This window comes from Embiotoca jacksoni, unplaced genomic scaffold (assembly GCF_022577435.1).
Source record: "Embiotoca jacksoni isolate LCO1_2020_lvr unplaced genomic scaffold, fEmbJac1.0.p SCAF_36, whole genome shotgun sequence".
Lineage (NCBI taxonomy): Eukaryota > Metazoa > Chordata > Actinopteri > Embiotocidae > Embiotoca > Embiotoca jacksoni.
In genome coordinates this window covers 1,112,380-1,140,262 of record NW_027185388.1, presented here as the reverse complement: position 1 = coordinate 1,140,262, position 27,883 = coordinate 1,112,380, and the positions used below count along the sequence as shown (strand labels likewise).

Genomic DNA, 27,883 nt, shown 5'->3' with positions numbered 1-27,883 from the left:
ATAGAGTAGAAGTATAACGTAGCATCAAATGGAAAAACTTCAATACCTTGAAATTGTGCTTCAGTAAATGCACATCATTCCTTCCCACCACTTCTATTTATATTAAAAACAGCTCCTTCCTGCTTTATTACAAAAGTATGATAAACAATAGTCAAAGGAAAAACAAAGGCGTTGTTGAGAAATCATTTTCTTTTTTATTAAAAACATTATTGCTAGTTACATAATTCGTTCATAAATGAGAATGTGCAACTTTAAGAGCCAAGGCAAAGAGATTAAGGTGTAGTCCACAATTGGATTATTTATTTTTTTCCATTAGTGTTACAGTATCTGATGACTGTGTCGGAGGATTTCTGTTCAGTTAACTTGGTTTTGCTTTTAATTAAGACATAAAACTGAATGTTTTCAATCAAAAAAAAAAAACAACAACAAAAACTGATTGCATATGCGTTCACCCAGAGCACCCAAAACAATTAAACCCAAATCAATATTTTAAAAAGAAAAAAAAGAAATACATAAAAAATAAAAAAAAAACATTAAAATTAAACAAATATTCTCTTGTGTGTATATATATAAGTTTAAATGTGCTTTTATTTTTTTTTTCCTCCACTTTGTCTAAACAGCTAATTCTGGTCTGTGCCTCCTTACACAGGTTTTCTAACACTAACCCTTGCTCTGCTCTATTCTTCTCTTTTAAAGTCAGTCCACTCCTGAAGGCAATGTTTTAATTTGAGAACATGAGGCTTCCTCTGTTTCTGTTGGCGTGGAAAAAAATAAACAAATAAAAGATTGTAAAAAAAAAAAAAAAGAGGAAAAACACACATTATACCCCCGTAGTGCTTCTTTTTAATCACCCACTCAGTTAAGTATCTACATCTCAATCGGCACTAAGAATATGCATTTTTCTACAGAACAAGCACTGTACTAAAGAAACGTGGGCAAAAAAACTTTCAAAAAAAACACAAAAAACGACAATACTGCGTCGTCTCCCGAGTATCGTTCCTTTGTCGTTAAAGCCAGACGGGCCGTGGGGCTCAAATATACAGAACTCAAGAGTTTTATACCTTTAAAAAAAAAAAAAAAAAAAAAAAAATTCCAGTAACAAGAATCAGCTCTTACATACAGAAAACTGCTGAGTTCCATATAAACAGTACGACCCGACACGCCCGTCCCGAAACGAGCGAGGCACTCCAGTTAGCCCACCGTAAAAAAAGACAGACTTGTATGTACACATTCATAAGATTATTAGATCTGCGGATAACGAAGGAAATGAGTCCCGCGATATCTCCCAAGAACTAACCGAGATGAGAGGATTACATTTATCAGAAGTTTAGAAACAGACTGAATCTGTCAATTCCCAACGACAGAGGAGAATCTTTTTTTTTTTTTTTTTTTTAAATCTCTGTCAAATAGAAATATGTAAATTCGTGGATCACAGTCCGATGCAGAAAAAACTAGAGCGGTTTTTAGGTGTGTCTGCTGTGGAATAATAATAATAAGAAGAAGAAGAAGAAGAAGAAGAAAGAAAAAAATAATCTGAAAGTTGCGTTCAGTGTTGGCGGCGGGGTAGCGGTGTCATTTGGCACAAGTACGGCACGTGTACGTTGACTAACGGTGCGAAGAGCAAAAAGCGAGTAGAGGAACGGCCGCTACCGGAAACAGAAGCTTTTACACATAATAAACGTTGGTTCTCAGCGGGAGGAAAATTACGTTTTTGTTTTTTTTGTAGTGTTTATCCATCAGAAAGAGAAAGAGAAGAAGAAGAAGAAAAAAAAAACCAAACACATTCCCCACGTGTAAAATTTCACTTCAAGTGTCCTGCTTTGATCCCAACCATTTTCTTTTGATTAGAAGAATTAAGTCTAAACGCCGACGTCCGGGAAGTAGAAAAAGTTCTCAGGTGAAGCCGCGGTCGTAGAGATCGTTAAGTGTCGTCCAGGTTTAAGTCGCAGTGGTTTTGTTTTTTGTTTTGTTTTTTTGGGGTGTGGGGTGTGTGTGTGGGGGGGGGGGGGGGGGGGGGGTGTACAAACGGGGACTCTCAGAGCGCCCCCAGTGGTCATATAGCGTCACGTCCGGCCGTCCACAGGGAGAATAGATCCACGTCGGTTTACCACGTGGGGTTCGGAGGAATGTAACAAGAGAGAGAAGAGGAGGAAGAGGAGGAAGAGGAGGAGGAGGAGGAGGAAGAGAGAGACGAGTGAGGAGGGACAGAAGAGTGAGAAGAACAGGGTGGTGGTGTTGTTTTTTTTAAAGTCCCATCGGTAGCGTAGTGGTCCCCCATTGTTCAGTTCAGCAAGGGCAGTAAGTGGGAGGAGGCTGTCGTCTCGTGATGCACACGATCAGTTTTTCTGCAAGAGAAAGAAAGAGGCACACGAGTGGGAATCAATCGCGTGGAGAGCTGCTGACGCGAGACGCCTGGGAGGGGGGAAAAAAATAGAAATAAACTAAATCACACATTTATGATGCAGATTGACAGAAGACAAAAAATAAATAAATAAAATAAACAGCAGTGACTGAAGGCAACACATCGTGCGTTCAAGCGGCCGAGAGGTGGGAAAGTTTCCATTTGGGAACGTCCGACTTCTAATTAGGACAATTCACAAAGAGGCGACGTGAACGGCCGAGAAAAAATAAATAAAAAACGTGATCCGTTTCTGTCAGAAAACAAAAAAGTGTCAAAACGGTGAGTTTTTCATGGTGTGATAACCGTCCAAAAATATCACAGTATTTAATTATCATTATTACCTCTATTAATATCATCATCATCATTAATATTGTTAATGTGCACATTTCAACTCTGTTGTCAGCACCCCGAGCTGGAAAAGATGGCGTTCAACAGTTTCCAAGTTTCAACATTTTATCGCATTTTTATTGACGTTTAAAACAATCACACGTTTCGTATTTGTTCGGTATTAAAGTTAAAAACGGGACAAATGCTTTAATGTGCGCGGGGGGATTCTTGAAAGATGTTTGACGAGTTTCCTCGTTCTCCTTTCCCACGTTTTTTTGTATGATAACCATCAATTTTAATACAGCGGAGTACCGCTGCGACCCTAAAACCACCACTGAGGTATTGGAGCTCAGGAAGTTGATCTTATTTGTACACAACATTTCTACCCGGTTTGATGCACGAGGGGAGGCTGACGGTTTGGAAAGTTTCTAAACTAAAGTAGCCTTTCAATTCTTCCTTTTACTAAAAACGCTGCCGCGTTAAGTGACGTCAAACCTACTGATCCCTGAGCTCTCAAAAAACCTCAAACGCCCGTAAAACCGAGAATATCCCGCTCGGAAAGTTCGAGGTGTTTTCTCCCAATGCGAGGTCTGAATTTCCCCATTTTCCCTTGTTGCTCGTGAACGCACCGTAAGTTGCCACATGTTGGGACAAAAAAAAAAGTACACAAACTGTGCAGATTAAAAAATACAAAAAAATAATCATGTCAAGAGAACAAAAATCACTGACACTTCTCACCAGCAGGGGGAGCAAAACAACAGTCCAAAGTATAACACAATACAATACAATACAATACAATACAATACAATACAATACAAACACACACAAGGTCAGTTCTTAATATTAGGGCCATGCGGTGAGTCGAGAGAAGCAACCGCTGGGACACACATACCATGCGCTGACATGCAGTGTGACAGTGGGTGTGGCCTAACCATCATAAGAATCCATTAGAGGCAAGGAGGCCTGCCTCTCCCCATACATCCCTCCCTGAGAGAGAGAGAGAAGGAGACAAAAATAAAGAGAGGAGGAAAGAGTGTGGAAGGAGTGACGGAGGCCGCGGGAAGGAAGAGGTAAATACAGAAGAAAGAAAAAAAAAAAAAAAAAGGAGGTGTGAGCATCCAAAGAGAAACAAGAGGCAGCAGGAAAAAGATGGAGACGTCAGGTGAGAAAACAAAGAAGGGTTACAAAAATGTTAGTTTGATGTCAGGGTGGGAGAAAAAAGGGACATCGGTGAAAAAAAAAGATTACACATCGACCGCTGTGCTTTAACAGGACATGCATCGACATGCTGCCTGTGTGTGGGTGTGTGTGAGAACATGTCCATTCACACCATTAACGCTCCGGGAGATCACAAACTGTGTAATGTGTTGCACACGATTAATCATTTTCAAATTTACATCTTTTTTTTTTTTTTTTTTTTTTTTTTTAATCCAGATATCCGATCGAGTCTCTCGACGTCTCATGAGTGAAGTGGAATTACTTCATAGCGGCGATGCAGCAGCTTTTAATGCTGTTCGACAGTCCTAAACCCCAAAAATATTTAATGAACAATGTCAAGATGAGAATAAAACTTTTGAATTATTTATTTTTAAAGCTGGATTCACTAAATATTTGTGCTTGAAAAACTAGTTCAATTCATTTTTGCTTGAAGTTATCTTGGGGTTAGGAGATTATGTTCGTAGTTAAAATTCTCATTACGGTGCAATCATGCAGGGCTGTGTGTGTGTGTGAGAGGAAAGGTGTGTGTGTTTACCTGTACTGCATCTCTGCCTGCAGGTTCGAGTGTGTTATCCAGAGTGTTCCTCCTCCCTCTCTGGTCCAGTGTGGAGTAGGCGTCTGAGGAGGAGGAGGAAGAGGAGGAGGAGGAGCAACACACGTTAAAAGCAAAGGTATGTGTGAGAAAACACCGCCTGTGACGGTTGAAACTGATGAATGAGGCCACATTTATCCACCCAGTGTGATAACAGTCAGGCAGGTAGGGGTGTGTGTGTGTGTGTGTGTGTGTGTGTGTGTGTGTGTGTGTGTGTGTCTGTGTGTGTTTTCACACTTGCCTGGTCCCATGTCGTTCATTGGAATCATTTCCCGGTCGCCTTTGCCACCTGCGCATCAAAGAAACATGTATTAACGTCACAGTTTCTCTGTAGTGTGACAGGTTTCTGTTTCTCACAGAGGCAGTAGGGCTGTCTGTGTCTGTGTGTGTCTGTGTGTGTGTGTGTGTGCGCGTGTGTGTGTGTGCGTGTGTGTGTATAAGCAGATAAGCGATAACCTCTGGGTTGAGATATTTGCCAGATTGTGTTTATCAAGTGATCAGTTCGCCTGATTGGAGGCGCTTTCTGCACTTAGAGGGTGTCGGTGTGAGCGTGGTCACGGAGACGGTAGCTACTTCACTGAGATACTGTTGGCTTACCTTTGCAACTTTTTTTGGATCTAAAAAGCATATTGCAAAACTCTCGCTCTCAGAGCTGCTCACCCACCATCGGGAGCAACTCGGGATTCAGCGAGTTGCCCCGAGGACACGTTGGCATGTCGACTGGAGGAGGCGGAGGATTAAACGATTAGCGGACGACCCGCTCTACTGTCTGAGCCTCGGCCACCCCGGATCCTACTCGTTTATTTAATTGGTGATTCAAATCTCACCCTTAACGGCAAAGTCTTCGTCATTTGGACGACGCTTTACGTTTCCTTCCGTCGATGTGCTGATGCGGTTTGCGTGGCCAAAAAATAAAAAGTCTGACACGGACCCCTGATCTCGACTTCTCTCACCGCCTACACAACAGACGTGGCAGATAGAACTAAAGAGAGTCTGCAGATGAGAGTCGAGCGCTCAAAACAAACCCCCGACTCAAACATCACAGGAAGCTCTCGCCCACAGCGCAGCATATGGCAAAGAATCAGGGAAAAAAAAAAAACAGACGGAGATAACAGGCTGCTGTTGCAACTCAGATCTCCAAAGACACGGACCCCTGACGTACATGAATATTTAATAGTTTGTTTGTTGGGGTTTGGAAACTTTGAAATCGATCCAAATAAATGGTAAACCCTTCCTATTTCTCTTATTATTATTATTATTATTATTATTATCACATCGTATATTTATCTTATGAACTGCAACAGAGGAATCATCACGAGTGCTGATTCGTTTCACGTCTGCAGGCTGTGCAGGATGCGTCTTCAGATCAATCAGAATAAAAAGCCAGACACGGTGTTCGAAGTATTTTTAGTGCCATTTGCGAGGCAAACAACAACAGAGACCCATCTTGGCCTTTAAAAGAGCAGAAACACGAGTGTCCTCGTTGCTCCCTGACCTTTGTCTATGAGCGGCAGAGTGCTGTCCTCGTATCCTCCGTTGGCCCTGTTGTTGCTGCTGGGCGGGTTTAAGTTGACCATGAAGTCGGTCTTCTTCCAGCCGTCCTTCTCCAGCGTGCGCCGCAGCTCCTTGTAGCCCCACACGGTCTGCAGCATCAGGCCGGCTCCACGCACCTCCCGCTCCGAGCGATTCCTGGTCGGAAGCAAAACGAGAGAGGCGGCCGAGAGGAGGAGAAGATTAGAGAAAGGAGGGAAAATGCAAAACACTGCGATTTTCAACGAAGCCGCGAACTTAAACCCGTCCAGCCGTACCCGTCTTTGTTAATGAGCACCAGTCTCTCGATGCCTTGCGAGGCCCTCAGGGTCTTGGCTGCTTCCAAACTGGAGCCGAGCACCTCGTGGAGCGTGCTGAGCACAGACACCACCGTCTCCTCCGACAGCGCTCGCACCGGCTGACTCTGACCGCCGCCGGGCAGGTTGGCCACCAGGTGAGGCACCGCATGTTTACCTGAAGAAACGCAGAGTGACGTTTACAACGCGCCGGTACAGCCACCGGCGCGGTGAATCCGTCGCGGTTAAAAGGAGGCCTCACCGAGCAGATCTCTGTTGCGTGCGTCGATGGCCAGGTTGCGTAGAGCTCCGGACATGGCTCGGACCACCCGGTCGTTGCCGTGGGCGAGCAGCTCCGTCATCATGGGCAGACCCTTCTCCTGGCGCAGCAGGGCGCGGATGTATCGGCCATACTGAACGGACACACGGGGTTTTTATTCATTCGGGGATCAACTATGTGAGTTTTGAGACACACGAAGCAATCAGACTGTCCTAAGAAAATAACACCACTGTGTCTCTTCCACTGGTCCTTTGTGGCCCCTAAAACTAAGTACAAGCAAACTTTTTGCATGACAATAACTACACACGGTCCAGTTGCAATAGGAACTTATTGTTTTTACGCTTTACCAACTAAATCTAGTCTCAAATCGGTCCTAAAAAAAAAAAAAAGGAGCACAAAACAAACTTATCTAAATGTGCATGAAGTCAGCTACACGGTACATTTCCATTCACAGCATTTTGCAGATAATCCAGACAAATGCAATTTATTGCACTCTATTTATATTTGAGTTAAATAGGAGGTAGATGTCACAGACTCTTACTGAAAGGACACATCAACAAGTATTTAAACTCCCATTTTACCGCATTTCCCCCCCCCATTGAAAATCATTCCAGTAATCTTTTCTGAGGCGGTCTTAACCTCTAAGCCCTCAGTGCTTAAAAAGAGTAAACTCAAGACTGAACATGCTTCCTTGGACAAATAATCTGTGGGGATCAGAGTATTTGTTTCCCGCTGTAGTAATGTACGTATTTTCAGGACACAGTCAAAGTACAGGTTAGTTAGGAAAACGTGTGTCTGTGCTAAATGTCCCAGAACAACCTCAGATTTCTGAATGACTCATGTTTTACGAGTTCCGTTTGGTGCTGTGCATAACAAGTCTATGACCTCTACTTTACAAGCTGCAGCAAGTGCAAGGAAAGCAGCTTTGCTCGTTTCAGACTGACAGTTGTCATTTCCTCGCCCTACGTGCAATGGAGCAGGATGATAATAAGACACTCGGTTCTTACAGTCCAGCGTCCAGCACACAGGTTCTGAACAGCTCCGGCCGAGGCCTCCAGCACCGTGGGGTTCTTGGACTCCTTTAGCAGAGAGGTGTAGATGCGCACCACCTCCGGCTGGAATAAGAGCTCGTAGCCTTGCAGGAAAAGTGGAGAAGAATATGAGGACAGAGGCAGGAGGGATTGATTGGAGAGGGGGGGGAGCTTCTTTTCATTACAATACATCCAGTGAAATAGGCGTTAATTAAGCCCAAACTGACCTTTAGCAGGTGTTGTCCTCTTTGGAATGTCTATAATATCTGCAGCCGCGTCCTCGTCTTTCCTTCCTGGAAGCAAACATCAACATTAAAGTCTCAGAAAAACACCAAAAACAAGCTGCAGGCGCTGCTTCATAAATGCGATCCATATTTTGGGGTTATTTAGTACATTTGCTCTAGTTTGGTTAGACGTATGCTGTCACGGGCAAACACACAAACACACACACACAGAAAATAAACAAACGGAGATGCATGTTCTCTACTGAATACACTATGACGGCGTGAGGACGGCGTGCACGTTTAGTACAAACACAGCCCATCACCTGGTTAAGCTCAGCGACTCCACTACGGCTCTGACTAAGACAACACAAACAATGCGGCGGAAGCGAAGTGCAGTCACACGAGGAGGTAAAGAGAGAGCTTACCTTTGGAAAACCACTCATCTGTAGCACCAGCCGAGCAGGATGGAGGAAGAAGGGATGAAGAGGGAAAGAGTGGCGGAACAGGAGGAAGAGAAGAGCATTTAAGTAAAAAAAAAAAAAAAAAAAAAAAAAAAAAAAGGAAAGCAGCCATGACTGAGCGCCCCCCCCCCCCCGATCACATCTGCTCACATCCCAAACGGCACCGCTGCCACCACACAGAAAGTCAGCGACGTGACATGCCAGTTATACGAAAGGCCACACGAAGCAGATGGAAGGACAGAGCAGCTCATGTAGATTCATATTCACACCGATTCTGTTTGGCAAAATTAATGCTATAGTGACATATTTCAGATTGAAACACCCCAAAAAAAAATTACTTTTGCATTTAGATTGATATCTCTGACGACATTTGTTGCGTTCCCTTTCAGATAAGCATCACATGCTTTGATGCACTGCTCTGACTGTTATGTAAAGTCTAGTCACGCACGATGTAAAAATACAGCACATCTGTTGTCACCAATTCATTGATTCAGACAAAACAAAATGCCAAACATTCTTTTATTCAGCGTTTCCAATTTGGGGACGCACCTTTTTCTCCGTTTTATATGATTATAAACTGAATATAACTGTGTTTCGGGGATTGTTTGTCAGGCAAAATAAAACAAAAGGATCCTCCCGTAAGCTCTGCAAGTCTAAGATGGGGTTTCTGCACTATTTTTCGCATTTCATAATTGCTTTTAAAAATAATTATCTTTTTTTTTTTAATATGTAAATTGTTAGCGCAGGCAGTAAAGGCCTTTATGCTATTTATTACATTAGTTCTGTTACCTTGTTATGTTCAAGTAAAAAGAACATAAAACCGAAGAAAACTACAGCGGATGATTATTTGACATTTTTTGTCACTGCATATTGATTTTATAATGTCGACAACGCCACAAAACAGGAGATGGCAGTGTGCAGTTGAGAAAAATAACAAATCAATACTCTCAATGAAACACAAACAGAGCAGCTGGAGAGAGGACCAGCTTCCCCTGACAGGGGAGGGGATGGGGGGGGAATTTTTAACATTCCTGTGTTGGCGAGTAGGATGTTTGTGTAAGTGTGTGTGTGTACAAATCTTTCTATACTTGGGTGGACCAAATTTCAACTTTAAAATACTTAAATATTTACGGGGTTAAGACGTGGTTTTAAGGTTCAGATTATAATTAGATTAAGGTTAGCGTGACTGTCCTCACACCTATACAAACACAACTGTGCATGTGTGTTAGTATCAGTCTAGTCAGACAGTGTGGTTAACAGTGACATCACTCGAAATGCAACCGATACGGACTGAACAAACACAGTTCCTCTCTGTCTCTGTCTCTCACACAGAGAGGGTCTGGGTACATTTTAAGACACCAGTATCGGCTTCTGAATAATAACTTTATGAAAAAAATGTTTAAAAAATCACATTACACATTAGTGTGTGCGTTTTAGAGGGCGAGAGTGTAACCCAGGTTTTTTTTTTTTTTATGTAGCTACAGTTTTGGAAATTTCCCCTAAATGCATCAAATGCAAGTTGTCGGTAGGCATTACCATTTACCGATGTTCCCTGAACGCCTCGCAGGCACAGAGGAGCCTTCAGTCACTGCAATGCAAGCAGCTCAGACACGTGGCCAAAAATGTGTGAAAAGAGTGAAATAGGTTGTTGTAATGCAAGATTAACCGAATATAAAATCTATTGGTTTTTATCCCGAGTTCATGTATGGACGGGAAACTCTGTGGCTGTCTGACGCTGATGAGATTCACCACTCCGTAAACAAAATCATAAGTCATGCGTTTTCAAAACAAAAAACATGTCGGCGTGGATGAAATCTAAGAATCAAAATATGGTACCAAAATGACAAAGCAGATATAACATGTATTTCGGGGCAACAAACGAATCAATATTCAGCTGTGGACACGGACCTTTGCCCTTGCGGGAGCTGAAGCAGCCGCCCTTCTGGCTAGAGGGGGCAGGGCCCTGGTTGACGGGCACGGCCTCCTGGTAGCGCTCGCAGCCGGGGATTTCACGGTGCACGTGGTAGGACAAGTTCCTCAGCAGACAGACGCTGTTCTCTATCAACTGCAGAGACGGAGGGGAAACGGTGGGAATTATAAAAGTGCAGGTTTCTCGTTGTAAATTCATCATTTTGAGCTACTCTCAGTACATTGTATTACACTCTTGTTTTAGGTGTTCGTTTAAAATCCATTTATAAACTTCACACTCCTCACCGTTAAAAACATCAAACTTGGTAGACAACACGGAGGAAACAGCGAGTGAACTAAATGCATCGAAGGTTTGAAATGTTCGTTCACTAAAGACGTCCGCGTACCTTATTGTCCACGTCTTTACAGTCAATCTGGGACTGGACGATGTACATGAGCGAATCGACCAATCCCGTGCACTCCCTCAGCTTCCTCCTCGCCTCGCTTCGCTCCGAACTCACGTTTCTTTTCAGGGAAGTTGAGAAGAGGAGAAACAAGAAGGTAAAACAAAACGCGGATTAGCGCTTTGGAGAAACGAACGAGGCGGGTTAAGAGGTTAAGGAGGGGGTTGGGTGGTGGTGGTGGTGGTGGTGGTGGGGGAGGGGGGGACGACGACAGGAAAGAGTCCGTTTTAGCAACTACAAAAGGATTCCAGCATCATAATGCCTGAACACACCCCATCCCGTCCCAAAAAGAGTTTGAATGAAACTCCTGTTGAATCTACTGGTTTTACAAAGAGAGTACAGTTTGACAAGATCCAGTTACAACTGTGGACTAATTGCTCTCTGACTCAGTCGCTCTCAGACATCTAACAGAAGCGGAAGGAGGAGAAACTGAGACCCAGTTAGTCAATGTAAGAGGAATGCAAAAGACAGAAACATGAGGGAGAAAAGAAGAAGAAAAAAAAAAAAAACTGCGGTATTCAGTTTTAAAAGGCTTTTGTGCTGGCTTGTTTTTTCCCAGTGACAGTCAACGCCCCTCTCACACAATACGAGGTCGCCTTTCCTTTCCACAGCAGGGGGCACTGATTCACTTCACAAGTTCAGGAAGTCCATCTACGTGCTGCAGTAGGGTGCAACATTTATTTAAAAAAATGCAGACTAAATCAAATCAGGGCTGCAGCAGAAAAAAGCATTTAATCTTCTCTCAAGGAACAGTAAAACAAAAAAGAGGAGGATGGATTAATCAGTGTCGCTAACCTTTGATATAAAGCAGCAACGGAGCAGATGGGCAGGTAAACATGAGAGTTAAGTTCCCTGACATGGTTCCTGAAGCCATAAACTCTGGCTCCCATCTGCTGTTTGCAGCCCTCGACGACGACATAAAACAGCTTTTTATTTTTATTATCCATGAACTGGAAACTTAACAAGTTTCCCATCAAAGTCGAACATGCAGTTATAAAGCCAAGTCGAAGATAAAGGTTAAATTATGTTTACAGTCACATTCAGAGTTTTTTTTCCTTCTTCATTAAAATCAGCGCAGGCTCTCGAGTTAAAAGCATTTTTCCTGTGGTCCTGTTTCATGTTACATTCAACGTTAAACCTTTTGCCTACATCGAAGCTTTCTGCGTGTTCTCATACTTCACGCATCGTTTAAGACAAATCAGAGATGTATTTTTTTGTTCTCTTGTACACAAGTAAAACGGTTCTCTTCAAATTATGTAGAGAATAAAGATGAAATTGATTTTTTTTTTTTTTTTTTAAACGGAGAAACTGGTGCAGTCAATCTGCTTTCAGGAACGTTCATATAAAGTGATGCAATTCACTCAATCAGCATTAAAAAATAATTGATATTCCCAGTGGGTGATCTTTGAAAAAAAGCAACATCTGAATGTCTATGCGTTTAAGAGTAGCCAGAACAAATCTTAAATCTAAACTAAATAATAATCTGACTCACTTGTAACATGTGACACATTTTTCTTTGTCATTTTTTTTTTAAGACACTGATGGTCGACGCTTTGCATGATGTTAAATCACAATATCAGGATCTATTAAAAAAAAAAAATAAGAACATATTTTGAATGACAGCGCAGCTCTTCCAATCCCAGCGTTTTACATCCAGATAATTCCTGTAAATACTGAACTTTTCGAATCTGTGAGTTATTCCCACATAACGTCTCCAAACCCGCAAGAGAACGCTGTAATTAACCGTGTGGTCGACGGGAACGCACAGATAACAGAGCATACTGTTTACACTGAGAGTCAATGCCCCTCTGTCCTCTGCTCGCTCACATTCCCTCCTTCACCTCAGTTTCTTCTAAATAAACAATGGATATTTAATCAGAAAATTATTAATTAGAATAAAATGAAATGCTCTCTTTATACAGTAATCACAGAAAAGGCTTCCGACGTGCATATTAAACTAGATTCTTCAACTACAGGCATATTTTTGATGATGGTTCATGTTGCTTGCTGACTTTTATTTTTAATGCTGTTATTAAAATATACAGTAAAAGCAAAAAAAATCCTCCATTATTGCGGATTTTGTGGGAGAAAATTTTGGTCTAAACAAAGATTTTAGATATTAAAGTACTACAGAAGATATTTTGGTCATTTCTAAGCAGCAGTTGAACATGTTTTTATTGTCATCTGCTTATAAAAAAAAATATGAATATCATCAAGTTGAAGTGAGATTAAATGTTAAAAAGGACAGAATAGTTCATTCTGATTGAGAAGAACTCGTTAGCTATTTGTCTTCTGCTTCCTTCCTCCCTCCTACATCCCACCGCTCTGTCAATCTGTTGACCTGGCAACCATCCACACGTCCTTTTGCCGTCTACGTCGACCACTCCCCGCCTCCACATCATCATTATGTGCTCGCCTCCTTCCTCCCCAGTCACTCCCTCCGTACCTCAGGCAGCCGGCTGTGTTGGTGAGGGCCGTCTCCCACTCGAGATGTCTGGGCTTGCAGTTTTCCTCCCCGCCTCCCGCTCCGTTGCTCCCTCGCTCCCAGCCCGAATGGAGCACCATCACCTCGTCGGAGAGGGCGTGCAGCGCGTTATCCACGATCTCCATTTTCACCGAGTCGTGAGACGACAGGTTCCACAGCGTCCCTGGGAAAAGAAAACGCCGATTTTACATTTTGAAAATGTGAAGAAGAAGAAAAGAAAGAAAAAAAAAGACAAATATAACTAGAAAAATAAAAGGAAAAGAAAATGTTTTGTGTAGTGGAAATAATATTGATACACAGCATAAACACGGTAAAAAAAAACAACAGAAAAATAGGAATTATTTCCAAATACTACAAGAAATACATGTGTTTTTAGATTTTTTTTTTGGGGGGGGGGGGGGGGGGTTTTAGTATTTGTGCTTTTGTTTCGTTTATGCTCATGTTTTTGTAAACGGCAGTACAGAACTGGTTTCTGCAATGTCAGGAAACTTGTGGCAAATGAAAAACGTATCATATTTTTAGTATTTATTGTGGTAGCCTGAACTGTCCCTTTGTTTATTAGAAGTTCCGTTTTAAATCCAAAATGGAAACACAGAAAACCCGGAACCGCAAAGGGATTTTTCTCACACCAGTAAAAATATAAATTTCTCTTTATTACGCGTCACTTTATTTTAAGTTCTGTATTTAAGTCTTTGACCAGTCAGGGATCAAACTCTTGGTAGTTTCTGATCTGATCCTTATATATTAATCTGCTTCAGATCAAGTTTGTGCAGCATAAATTACCCTGGTGAGTCTATTCTGAGCCGGCTTAGTGAAACCAGAAAACCCGGGTTAAGGCCAACGACAGCTGGCTCACCCATTAATCTCGCTTTGTGCTGCAGGTTCTTGGACAATCGTGATTTTTGGGTTAGTCCTTTTGAAGAGTTCGATTAGCTACATTTAACCAGGAACAAACAACATTTTGAGCCGGGTTCTGTCTGAGGTTTCTTCCTATTCAAATTTTTTTTCTTCCCTTCCCTCTGTTGGAAGTTTCTACCTTAAAAGGGGATTTTTTTTTTTTTTTTTTTCCTCCTCGCTTACATGTTAATTGTTAAATTGATGTGTTCCTGTGTATAATGCTTTAAAGTTCTGTTGTAAAGACTATACCGTTTTAAATGCTTTGAAATAACCCGTTATTAATTATTTTTACACAAAATAAATAAAACAGAATTGAAATTTGAATTGAATTTTGGACCACAGTTCAGTCCAGAAGCTCAACGCCTGTCAAGTCTTCCAAGTTAAGTCTGTGCGTTTGCCTCTAACCTGTGATGATATCCGTGAGGTCCTGGTCGCGGGTCTTCCTCAGCAGCCGGACCAGAGCGGGAACTCCGTCGCAGTTCTTGATGGCGATCTTATTGTCTGGATCTTTGCCATACGAGATGTTCTTCAGTGCTCCGCAGGCTGCGTAGTGAACCTAGAAACAGGTCAAAGCAACAACTTTAATGAGCCAGTAGCCGTGAAGGAGTAATCGCACAAAGAGAGCATTGATTCCACGCACACATGGATTTAAGCACAGTTGTACGAGTAGAAAACATCGTACTCTCGTAACTGTGTGTAATTGTACTACAACCATCACACGAGTCTTGGCAGCGCTGCTCAAACAAGTAATTACTGTGATTAACTGCAAATTAGCTGACCACATACTGTCATGTTATAAAGAAACGGCTCCTTAACATCCTTTAATCATTATCACATGTCACTTTTTGTCTTTGATCCACTTTTACATTTTGTTTAAATCCTATTTTGTAGGTCCGTTTTTCTCACACACAGACCGTATGGAGTCTTTAAAACCACTTGAAACTGTTTCGAGGATGCCATCTCATCCATTTCTCCGGTCAGCAAGTCAGCAAGTGACTGACACACACACACACACACACACACACACACACACACACACAGGTTTCCAACTTTTTCACTGGCTGCGGAGCATGAAATGTGAAATTGAGATGCCTCTTTGCCTCGTGAGTGGAATGCACGATGTGGTTTGTCTGGTAATGCCCGTACAAACATCAGCAAAAAAAAACTTTGCCACAGCTGTGGCCTAAATGAAAGGGAACTGATGTTTTGACCGAAACCAAATTTAGCACAAATGTTGACCTCCAGGATTTTGACCAAGAGAAGTCAAACACGTAATGCTTATTTTTTCATTTCTTATTCATTCGGAGTTAGCGTTCAAATCTCAGGTTCGCCTTGTCCTCACAGTTTGTCTGCTGGGTTACGTAAGGAATACACTACATCCCCTTAAGCCTCACATTTTACCCCACCAAGCCCAATCATACCAAACTTTGAGAACAGTAAAGAGCGAACAGAAAAGACATGAAAAGGAGAAAACAATAAACTGACTTCTCTGCCCGGGTTGTCGAGCATAGAAACCAGCGCTGGGATGCCTTTCAGACGACGCACATCGGACTTCACCTGTAAATCAAAAGGATGGATATTAGCCGTGACGTGCCCGTGGGTCGGGTCAGGGATATCGGATTTCACCATTACACTGGACAAAAATGTTTATTTTTCCACTAAGTATCAATGTCCTGCTATAGAAGCACCTAGCATGCTTATTGTGTGTTCGTAAGAGTACGATAACTTGAGTGTACTGAGGGATCTTTGTGATTTGGAACACGTAAATCTTACACCAATAATAGGGAAACTTTCTTTCTGTCCAGTTTTTTTTTTTTTATCTGCTATTATACATATCCAAAACCCTTCTTAAAAACACATAAGACGACTAATAATCAACTATGAATTGAAGTCGATTACACTGTAAGTTGCGGTTAATAATAGCTTTAACCGAATGAGTAAAGAAACATTTTCGAACCCGATCGTTCTTGTAAGTGAGATGCTGCAGGTACGCGGCTGCGTTGCTCTTGACGGGGTCCAGCCTGTAGTTGAGCATGACGATGACCTCCGGCAGCTCTGGCTGCCGCCAGCCGCCGGTGCCGGGCCCTTTCCTCAGAGTGCTGTCCAATGAAGCCATGCTCCCCCTCTCGCCCTGGGCCAACGGAGCTCCACCTCCCCAATAGTACACGTCTCCCGGACCGCTCATGTCTCCGTCCAAGGTTCCCTCGTAACTCCTGAGGAGGGGAAGAGTAAGGACATTAGTGAGTAAGTGACAACACACAGACGGACACAGATTACGTTTACAGTTGTAAACATAGTGTTAAGTGTAGCAAATTACACTCAAAAGTGACTCAAGCACTGCAGACAGTTCATACATGCAGAACACGGATGTTCTCGACATGACTCATCCTGAAAAACACAGACGAGTCGCAACACAATCGCACCACTCACCCGGTCCTGCGAGGGAGGCCGTGGGTGAAAGCATGGTGGTTGCGGGGCACGGTGCTGTAGTGTAATGGGTGTCCCATGCCGTAGTCGGGCTCATCGTAGCCCATGCTGCGCTGATCGTCCTCCAGGCCGTACGGCTCGGGCACAAACCTCTGGATGGAGGACAGCTCCATGGCGCTTCCCATGCGCCCAACCTACGTAACAGGTAGCGATCATGAGCCAAAAGCAAAGAAATCGTAAAAAAAAAAAAAAAGAAAAAGTAGCAGGTGGATCTTAAAGTGCCAACAGGCCATGATCGGATCCTGCCAAAAAGAAAAGGCTTCGGAGGAAGTGCTGCGATGATTGTTGAACACACCTGTGGCTGAGCAGCATAGTGGTCCAGCTGGTTCCTGCTGGGGGCTCTGTAGCTTGGATCCAAGGTTCTGTACCCATCTGGATGCACCGGTCTGGAGAGAAGAGGGCAGTGAGGAAAATCAAATGTAAAATAATATCGTCATGCCTTAAAGCCCCGATACATTTCAGCAGACGTTACCTGTAACGATCATCCATGCGAGCGCCCCTGGTGAGGCTTGCGTAGGTCTCAGACGGAGGTCCAGTTCGGTAGTCGTCGTAGCCCCCTGGAGGTGCGTAGTGGTAGTTGCGGGGAACAGTGTGAGTGGGGTAGTCCATGGGAACACCGACTGCAGGGCCCTGCCTGTAGACCATGGGTGTGGTGTAGCCCGGCATGCCTGTCACTGAACCGCCACCGTCCATGGAGAGTGTGTCCGACACGGAGGGGATGACGGTGCGAGTGGTTGTGGTCTTTACCAATTTCTTGACCTCAAAAGGGGAAAAAAAACAAAAAACAAAAAAAAGGACGAGACAAAACGTCAATACTGAATATTAACAAGCATGAAAATGTGTTTTTACGGACATATAATCCAAAAGGGAAGCCTTAATAAAAGCGAAAATTATGGATAACACAGCCATTTTTTTTTCTCAGCATGCTTATTCCTGTTCTTCCAAACAAGAGCTGTAAACTCGTTACCGTGGTTTCTGTGCGCCGCGTGGTCCCATCATCACCGGTCTCCACGGAGACAACAGGTGGCAACTCCTGGGGATCCTCCTCCACCGTGAACGTCTCCTGCATCAACTGACCAGGCTCCATCCTGAACTACGCGCATATAAATAGACAGATTTCAGATTAAAGCACAAATCGTAGGTCTCTGTACCTCCGGGAGGAAAAAATTATATATATTAAAAAAATTAAAAAATAAATAAATAAATAAAAAAATCAAACAGATGAAAAGATGCCTACGTGATGTGTCCCGTTGATGTAACCCTCGTTCAGCGTCAGCCTCTCTATGTCCGCATCACAAGGAATGCGGCCGTTCTGCAAACAGAAAGAAATATACACGAGATTCAACACATAAATACGTATTCATGAACAAAAACACAAAAATCACATCACTGACAGAGCAGCTGAACTTTTCCAGCCATCCAGAGCTGCTCATCTACAATTCTGACCCATGTGTATTAAATTTTAATCGCACCCTCCTTCACCTTGTGAAACTCAGGCACGTTGCATTGCTGCTAAAAAAGAATTTAAATTTTGCACTACGTTTTTCATACGTCTTACCACTGATGCAACTACCTCCTGCCTGACCAGAAACACAACAAGCCTGCCGTTTTTAAATGTCAAACTAAAGTCAGCGATGGCTGGGCTCTTAAGATTTGTGATTTACTTGGGTGTTTCAGGCCCAAATAAAAAAAATTAAAAAACTGATCTCCGAAGATATGTATAAATGTATAAACCCAATACATTTATGACTGAACTGTGATGGTGGAATGAAACAGAGGATGACAATTAGTCAGTAATGAAAGGAACAAATGACCCACAGACACAAAGAGACACAAGACAGTGACAAGAATTCTTCCTTTGTATGTCGACACCATCGGCACCGATGGGTGTGGTGCACTTCCCACTCCGGCCACAGAGGGAGCTCTATCTCCTGCAGTGTAATCTCCGACTACTACGGGGATTAGAAAGGGCAACAGCCTGGAGGCAATTGCTCAACACTGATTTAGAAATGCAGTTGTCTCGTATTGATTCTAAAACTTTAAAAAAAATGAAAAAAAAAAAAAAAATGAAATAACCTGCTGGAAGGTGGAAATAGTACTAGTACTCTGCCCAGATCACATAAATCAAACAGATTAAGCAAGTGAACACAGTCTTTAGTTGAGATTAGGGATCAGGCAGAGAGGATAGTAGAAACTGCCGGGCAGATCAAAGCTTGTGGGAACTTGTCAGTAAAGACTGAGGTCGTGTTGCATTGCCTTTGGGAGAGTGGCGAAGAGAGGCATGCCAAAGCCTTTCGGCTATGTAAACACACACGCGCGCGCATACACACACACACACACACACACACACACACACACACACACACATGCACACACACACACACACACAAGATAAGAAGCAGCACAGGCTACATTTCTGTCCTACCCTCACTGCGACACACTGTGTTTTCTGCTCTTTATCTCAGCCACAAGAGTCAACGGAGACGTGTCCTGTTGAAGGCATGCCGACGTGCAAGAGCGACAAATGACAGAAGGAAAACGTGAGTGAATGGTCGAGGACTAATTGTTTGTTAGTGTATTGGAAAAGGTTTCCACGGAGCCAAAAGTGTGTGGCAGTTTACACAGGCGGACAAATGGCCACGCAGGTCAACAATCAAGCGAAAGCGTGAGCGAGCGTGGGCGTGTGACGTGACTCATGGCATGAAGTCACTCCGAGTCGTCTCCGAAGCAGGTAGCTGATAAAGAGGGCGTGTGAGCCAAACAGTCTCACACACTTAAGCTTGAGAAACAGACTCAAGAGTTGTACCAAGAATTCACAGCTGATGAAACAGGTCTGACTGGACCCGTGCCCGAGTTAACGGACCTCACTCCCATTCGGAAAAAAAAAAAAATCCACGGAGGGACATCCTCCTCCGTCCCAGAAATAAATCCAGTATATCGTAAATAAACCAGCTGGATAACACGCTGTTGTTACAAACTCTTTGCTGAGAGAAATCACAACAAACCGAACATCAAGCAAGACACCGGTCTGCATGCAAAGTTTGCAAAACACCCACGAACAAGTCAGGACAAACATGATGGGTTGTTGATGATGATGATAATGGGAATGCTTTTATTTTGAAGGAGATGCGGACGGTTACTGAGTGAAAGCCGAGCAGGAAAGGTGGAGGACGGGAAAGAAAAAAAAAAAAACCGTGATCAAAAGCTGCGAAGGCAACCAGAGGGTGTAAATTACCTCCTCAGGAAGCCTTCACTGGAAAAGGGTTGTTTTTTTCAGTCACTTTATTTGACTCAACTTTCCAGTACATAGCGTTGAGACCGGCCGGATTAAAAACCCAGAGGAGATGTGTTTTACTCCTGCTGTAGGTCCAGGTACTGACAGCTCTTCAGACAGTCCACACAGATGAGGTGGGTGGGGAGGGGGAGGGGGGTGACAATGGAGGTGACACGCTCAGATCAAGGGAGAATCCGAGAGGCATTTTCTTAGATGGAAAATGCACATGAGGGTAGCTGGTGGTGGTGGTGGTGCTGGTGGTGCTGGTGGGGGTCTGTTTGGTGTTACCTGCATGTTGGGGAGGGGGCGGGGCAAGGTGCCGGCACACGACCTCCGCTCCTCCTCCAGAGCTCGGCTCAGCATCTCAAACTGCCTCTCCTGCTCCCGCACCGAGGCCAGCAGGGAGGCCGTGCTCGCACACTGCTCCATTCACACGCTGAGAGCAGAGAACAGGACGGGACAGGACGGGACAGGACAGAGGTCAACACCGAGAGAGCAAGAAGAGATTCAAACCAACACCGGGATTTCATCAAAAGAACAGACAGACAGAATCACCCCACGTTAAAATACAGCGATGTGAAGAAGGGCCACCGCTGCAGCGCACGTCTGGAATTGTGCCGACGAAGTCGAGGCAAAGCGAAGGAAGAATAAACGAGGGAGGAGAGAGAAGAACTACAGAGATAAAGATGTCGGTGCAGCCGGAGCACGAGCGAGAAAAACTGCGAGGACAAACAAGCAGAGCTGCTGCTTCCAAATTCAGCTGAAAAAAAAATTAAATAAAAACCTGTTTAAATTCGTTGTGGGACACAGATCGGCGGAATCACGTCACTGTCACTTTTTTTTTTCTTTTCTTTTCTTTCTCTCTTTTAAATGTGTTTCCTCACAACACCGCGAGGCAGGGTTAAAAATAGAGAGTGAGAATATACATGACGGGAGACGATCTCAGCACATCTTTCAGCTGCAGCGTTGCGGCGCTTGTTAGCACTTCTTCGCGGGGGGGGAAGGGAGGGGGGAGAGCAGAGGAGACGGGTGATCATGAGACGGGTGGTGGGGGTGGGGGGGTCACCGGGAAAGTTAGATGTAATTTAAACAGCCGGAGGTGTTTTTGGGACGTGCGAGGGGTGTGCTCGCCACAGCGGGGAGTGATTGTATGTCAGCTTTGAGTTTAACGCTGAATAATACTTAAAACACCCGATTAAAATTCATCTGGAAGTATTTTTCTACTGTGACGACGCATACTGTCGTCTTTGTTATGTCAAAGTTAAAATTCTTTTAATGATTGAGATGATTCAATGAATGAGTGATACGACAGAATCAGCTGATAGACCACTACAAGCAACCAAAGCGAACGTACAATATTTTATTTTACTGCACACTAGCTCTGTTTATAGTTTCAACATGTCTTAAACCTTGTTTTAACATTATTGTTGTTGCCTTACTTTCTCATTGTTGGGGATTTTTGTTTGTTTCATTTGTCTTAATTTTATGTTTAAAAAAAAAAGAAAAAAGATTATGATTATATTGTTTTATAAGCACCTTATAACCATCGGCCCTCAATGAGGTCACTGGACGAACGTCTCTGATTAAAACAGACTCGGCTCAAAAACTTTGGAACATCAACTTCAGCACAAATATTAAAATCTTGATGAAAAACATATTTACTTTCTCTGGCATTTCCAAATTAGACCCTATTTAATTTGAATGTTTTTATGTATACCTCCATGTGCTTTTAATGTATTACTTTCCGTTTTATTGCTTTTTATTTCGTCTTTAATGGATTCCATGTTTCCCGTCTGATATTGTTCAGCCCCTTAGGCAATTGTTTTGGTATTTAAAATGTTGTAACAATATAATTGACTTTATTATTATTAATCACAGGAATATGTTTAGAAAGACACGTCCCACACGTACATTTTAAAATTTGTAGTTGCTTTCGGTCTTATAGCGCCTCTTTGATTAAAACTTGAGAGCATAACTTTAAAAGGCAAACTTTTCCTCCATCTTGTTACCAATCAGACTGTGAGGATCTTGGACAGTGACACATTAACTTTGTTCATTTTTGGACTTTGCTTATCAATGCATTTTTTTTTTATTTGGCAGAAGCCGTCTCCTCCGACTGTACTTTTAAATTTCCTAACATATGAGTTTAATAATTATTCGGGTATAAATGGTTGAGAAACCGCACCAGAAATTGAAAATCTGGTTCGTGTATTTCTAAATAACCAGCTGAATTAAATAACGGTTAATTATGGGAGCAACAAATCTCAACAAATGCCAACAATTCAATGTGCAGCTGCAGAGGAAAGTGCTTGCAGAGAATTATGAGACGCAAGTGAAAAGGAAAGAAGTTTAGAGGAATTTCAACCAAAGCACATGCCACAGATGACCCGAACCTTAATTAGATGCGAACAAACGACAAAGTCCTTTCTCTCGGACTTTCACCCTCGGCTGGGGAGGGAGGAATGAGGAATCTGGAAAGATTACTCTGAGCAGTGTCAGTCTAATAACGGGATGACATGAAACGCGGCTCAACTCCAAAGCAGGGTGAAAACCATTTTCTACTTCAAAGTTCACTGACTCATGTAAGTCAAATCTGCTCTCTCTAAACACACAACACACAATCAATCACGCACACGCACACGCACACAGACAGACAGACAGACAGACAGACAGACTGCCTGAGCGAACAAAGACTCCTGTATGAAGTCTTTGCGCACACATACACCAGCATGAGTGAGTGTGTGTGTGTATGCGTGTGTGTGTTCACACCTGTGTGAGGGCGAGCGATTGCGTATGTGGGTCAGAGACTAAAATAAAGGTAGCCAGTGTGCATGCCTGAGCCAGCTTTTATCATTAAACACTCAAACAGAAACTGTGGCTACTTTTGGTTCAGTTGATGTAGCACGATTTCTTCTTTCCATATTTGTGTGTGTGTGTGTGTGTGTGGAGGGGGGGGGGGCAGCTCTTGTGCTCTTTTATCCACAAATCTGTGTTTTTGTTTCCCCCCCCCCTCCCACACACACACACACACACACACACACACACACACACACACACACACACACACACACTCCCGGCATTGTCATACATTCCACAGTGAGATTTGGCGTGTCATATCCTGTCTCAGCTGTTGGGAGGCAGTCCTAATAAGGGAGCCCTTCACTCTTTCATTGTTCTGCTCTCATCTGCATCTCACACCAAACACTTTACTCCTGGGAAGAAACAAAAAAAAAAAAAGGAAAAGGGAGAGTGGGCGCTGCAACTTTTACCCAACTAGCGTCACTGCTGCTTCATAACGCTCGCAAACTTGAGTGACGGCTTGGAACGATCTCGAGTGGGTATACGTACCACCTCCACCTCCCCCGGCGTAGAGATGTCTTGTATATAAAGAGTGCGTTAAATCTTCCCTGCGTAACAAACGAGACTTTTCCTGAAATCCCAACCAAAAAAACAAAGAAGAAAAGGTGACTGAAAGCGTCAGCGGGCTACAAACAAAATGTTTGTTGTGTCGTGAAGGTTGCCTTAAGCAGCCGTCAAATCTTGCATTAGAGACCGCAGACATCAAGTTTGACGCCGACTTCCTGACACCCCGCAGCAGATAAGTCGCCGCGCGGCACTCTGACACGTTCTTTTGTGGCTCTGTCAAAAACATCAACGCTGAGCGTAGAAGAAGTCGGTCTCTCGTGCAGTAGACCGTCAGACCCACACCAGGCTTTTTGCAGCTATGCGAGTTTCTACCGCTGACATTTTTGTGGCAGGGCGCAGCTCCTTGGGAAAGTTTTAAATGGCTTTCGCCACTTAGGGCCCGGGCATTAGTAATTAATCTGTCGTTAAGGCCATTACCGGCGACGCTAAATCGTATCTGCTAATGGGCTAGAAGTGTAATTACACCGCTAAGCCACTTACTACCCTGAGCCTCCGAGTGACACACATGTACACGAGCTGTTTGTGTGTGTGTGTGTGTGTGTGTGTGTGTGTGTGTGTTTGTCTGTCGCCCAGAGCTGCGACTGCGATGTATTCCCTCATTATCATATGCTATCGCTGCTATTTCAGTCATTTGGTCACTGGTGGTTGGTTGCAGGCTGACATGCGTTCTGCTCCGGTCTTTTGCGCACAAACACACACAAACACACACACACACACACACACACACACACACACACACACACACACACACACACACACACACATACACACACACAGACAGCTGAGGTGAAGCTATGGTAAAATGCTGTTGTGGCTTGGCTAAGTGCTCTGCTGACTCAGCTTTATTTGAATGGTCACACAGAGTTTTGGCCCGAGTGTGTGTTGCATGTTTTGTGTTGGCCATGGCCCATATCCAATTACTACCGCCTTTGCCCATCCTGATTTGAAACCATGAACACCCTCTCTCTCTACACACACACTCACACACACACACACACACACAACCACACAACTACACAACCACACACAGCGTGGGTAGCTGCAGAGAGAGCATTCACACTAACGCTCCATTACAGACTTTTCAGGGACCTTTTGCAAGGCCAGCTGTCGAATCGACACGACTTCAGCTTACTATTCCTGGAGAGGAATGAAACGTGCAGCCTCATTTAAAATGGGGGGCATTTCGAATGTAACTCTGGGTTAAAAAAAGAAAAGGAAAAAAAAAAAAAAAAGAAAGAAGGGGAAAGTTCAAGTACACGATACACCTAAGTGGAGCTCGGAGATCTGTGGATACAACGAGGCGGGATGTCAGATATCATTTAGGATTTTTCATCATTGTTGTAGTCGGAAAACCTCTCAGTCAACAGGTGAGGTGAGTGATGGGTGAGTGTCACACCCCAACGTCAAAACCGTCAGCCCCTCAGAGCGGGGGCGGGGGAGGGTGGGGGTGGGGGGGGGGGGGCACAAAATGGTCCAGTCGGGAGCAAGGCCCTGAAGCCTGCAGGCGTGGACCTCAGCTGCTGACTGGGCAAGAAAACTTCAGCATTACAGAGAAAAAGGAGAGCGTGCTGTGGATTTTCCAATTGCCAGATAGTCAATATGAAAAAGGAAAGAAGAAAAAAAGAACAGATGGACAAATCTTGGTATTGAACAGCCAAATCCAATTTGACTGACAACATCCTGAGTCCAGTACAACCCTAAATGGTGAATTAAATTAGTCAATACTCATCATAATTACTGAATAACCTGTGTTTTACTTGTGATATTCATCATTTTCTTCAGTCTAATGTAAAATAATATTTCAGAATTGCGATAGTCCATCGTATTTGTTTCTTTGATTCACCTACTCATCACTTTTGTAAACAACAAAGCACAAGTAAATCCAATTTTGGTTTTCTACGTGAATGACATGAACAACCAGATTAATACCGATTTAAACTGCAGTCCCTAAATCCTCTAAAAGGCCATTCTTTAAATCACGATTAACTAAATTTTGTAAACAAAAATGAATTAGTTTTTTGTTTCTTTAAATCACGTAAGGCCACCGGTCGTCATGAAAGAATAATATTCAATCGTAACCCGTAATGATATTACAAGATTGAATTGAGGGAATATAGACGAGCTCTGTATGCAAATCTCTAATCTGAGCTTCATTAATAAACTCACGTCTGTGGGTAAAGATTGTGAAAGAGTGTGACCACATTTTAACAAGGAAGTCGGTAATACCGCTGAGAGGTTCATAAAAGTGAAAAACCTAACAACTCAACCTTTCCAAGAAATTAACCACCAGCGCAGAGGGAGGGTAGCGCGAGTCACTTTTCTTTTTTTTTTTTTTATTGCTTCACATCTTCACAAACCCGCGTATATTTTCACACGTCTCGCATCGCGCAGCCGAGTGACGTGCTCGACGTTCAAATAAAAACAGGCCGCAGGTGTGTCGGTTGGAAACGGCGAGAGGAAGAGGTAATAAATGGAGAGGGAGAGCAAAGTCAGACAGAGGAGGAGGAGCGAAGTATAAGAAAACCCCAGCTTCTGTGTGTCAGAGGGACACACCCGTGGTGTGCTCTGAAAGCCCGTCATTACAGAGGCTCACAAATGATAGCCCTGGTTAAAACAACTGGCGGAGCAGCAAGACTTCAGCCCCCACAGACAACATGGCCAGGAACAAATTTTGGGCAGCAAATGTCCAACTTTTTCTGGCCTTGCTTCTTTCTTTTTATATATATATATCTATATATATATAAATATAGATATATATATAGATATAGATATAGATATCACAGAGGGGACATTTCAGAGCAAACAGCTTGTCCAAACTTGTTCACAATCTCCTCCATCTCCATTTCAGCAGGACAAAGCAAACACGCGCCCGCAGGGTATTTTACAGGAATATGCCAGGCATGTATGTCAATGCCACACCGATCAGCTGACTGCATCAAACCAAAACAAGAATTCAGTCCATTTGAAGCAGACTGTCTTGTGCACTGATTCTGTGAAATGGGTGAAATGGGATTTGGTTTTTTTGTTTTTTAAAAAAAACATCACAGAAACCACAGAAGCGATCTTACTCCAAGAAAAGATCCACTGAAGTAGATTTAACACCCTTTGAGTAATCCTACCTTTACACTGGAGGTGTGTGGGGGGGGGCAACAACAACTGTAAATTGAGATGGTGTCTCCGCACAAGGGGGCTGAATAATAAAGCAACAAACTGCACTGCCACCTTACCACACCCCATTACGTCCAGACCCACACAACAGGTTCTTAACTTTTATCCCTTGGTTACAAACCACGTCTCAATTCCTCTACCTGGCAGACCACATCCAAAAAAAAAATAATAAAAAAGAAAAGAAAAAGACAGCTGAAACAATAAACAGCGAGTTTTTAAACACACACACACACACACACACACACAAAAAGGAAGCAAAGTCTCACACACCTTGCATCGTCACCTGAACGCACCACGCAGCTCCACTGTAATAACAAAAAACCACGACTGGACTTTGACTCAGTTTTACGGTACGTGACGCGGCGAGGTGACCGGTCACTTCCGTGTCCTCTCACCTGTCCTCAATACCCCCCCCCCCTCCCCCTCCTGCTGCGGTGGGGAGGGGGGGGGGGGGAGGAGAGAGAAATTGGCGGAAATGTCTTCTTTAAAAATCTTTAAAATGCTGCAAAAAATAAAATAAATCACCATAGACGGACTATTTTAGTGTTAATGTTACAGCTCCAACATAAAACGCACCATCCGCGTATTAAACTGGCGTGTTGGCTGTTTTTTTTCCAAATAAGTTTTTAAACTGCACGTCTACAGTTTTTGCTCAACTTTAAAATAAAAAACAAGCTCCGGGTCCCGAGTTTATTTTTTTAATATTTTTTTTAAATTTTCTCGTTGAAGCTAAGCTAAGCTGACTTAGCTGGATGCTACGTGCTAGCTGCGCTTTAGCGCTTAACAACCAAGTTCGCCAAAAATTAAAAGTCACTCCCTCTTTTCTTTTCTTTTTTTCCGGGACTAACAACAAGTCCTCCTCCACAACAACAACAACAACAACAACAAAAAACAAGCAGTCGCAACGAGCGAGAAAGGAAAAATAAAAACGAGAGAAACGAGCCATTACCGATTCTGGAGACTGTTAGGTTTGTTTTTCAAAGTCCATTAAGTGTTTGGATTCAGGCCTAGCCGACTGCTGCTCCTCCTGCTCCTCCTGCTGCTCCTGCTGCTGCTCCTCCTGCCGCCGACACAATCCAGAACCCCGAGGAGGAGGAAGGAAGGAAGGAGGGAGGAAGGAAGGAGAAGAAGTGGTCGGGATGAGACGACGACGACAACAACAACAACAACAACAACAAAAAAACAAAGCACCTCCTTCGGCGCGGTCGAACAAACACCTGAAAAACTGCGCAAATAAACCGTCCACCCTCCGCGGGGCGCGAGCGCTCACAATGAGGAGGAGAGGAGGAGGAGAGGAGGAGGAAGGAGGAGAAGAAGAAGAAGAAGAAAAAAAAAGAAAAACACCCACCGAGGCAATTTCCTATCTCTCCCCCCGGTGCTCCGGCTTGTTGTTCACTTGTCTGTCCACTTCCTC

General features: G+C 43.5%; 1 protein-coding gene across 8 annotated transcripts; it reads right to left on the bottom strand.

The window, feature by feature from the left end:
• Positions 1–272: 272 nt before the first annotated feature.
• ctnnd1 (catenin (cadherin-associated protein), delta 1) lies at positions 273–27,883 on the bottom strand. 8 transcript variants are annotated; one of them, XM_069166012.1, is made up of 24 exons: positions 27,818–27,883; positions 27,419–27,529; positions 20,164–20,311; positions 17,839–17,913; positions 17,569–17,694; positions 17,074–17,360; positions 16,897–16,987; positions 16,545–16,735; positions 16,072–16,327; positions 15,600–15,671; positions 14,520–14,670; positions 13,179–13,380; positions 10,676–10,793; positions 10,269–10,425; positions 8,325–8,342; positions 7,903–7,968; positions 7,652–7,779; positions 6,627–6,777; positions 6,347–6,542; positions 6,034–6,227; positions 4,780–4,827; positions 4,482–4,564; positions 3,661–3,715; positions 273–2,345 (listed from the first exon to the last, which is right to left on the bottom strand). In XM_069166012.1, exons 3-24 carry the CDS (start codon positions 20,302–20,304, stop codon positions 2,287–2,289), a joined length of 2,865 nt encoding a protein of 954 aa, XP_069022113.1. In that variant the 5' UTR covers positions 20,305–20,311; positions 27,419–27,529; positions 27,818–27,883; the 3' UTR covers positions 273–2,286. The 8 variants fall into 8 exon arrangements, with proteins under 8 accessions (XP_069022113.1, XP_069022114.1, XP_069022115.1 ...); XM_069166013.1 differs by lacking the exon at positions 27,818–27,883 and adding an exon at positions 27,687–27,792; XM_069166014.1 differs by lacking the exon at positions 27,419–27,529 and having other exon boundaries at positions 27,818–27,872.

Excerpts from the sequence above, each read along its gene's own strand:
- ctnnd1 (XM_069166012.1), bottom strand. The coding sequence starts at position 20,304 with ATGGAGCAGTGTGCGAGCACGGCCTCCCTGCTGGCCTCGGTGCGGGAG. Across the intron at positions 17,695-17,838 it reads ACATCAACGGGACACATCAC|TTCAGGATGGAGCCTGGTCA; the intron begins GTAGGCATCTTT and ends ATATGCGCGTAG. Across the intron at positions 17,361-17,568 it reads CGCGGCGCACAGAAACCACG|GTCAAGAAATTGGTAAAGAC; the intron begins GTAACGAGTTTA and ends TCCCCTTTTGAG.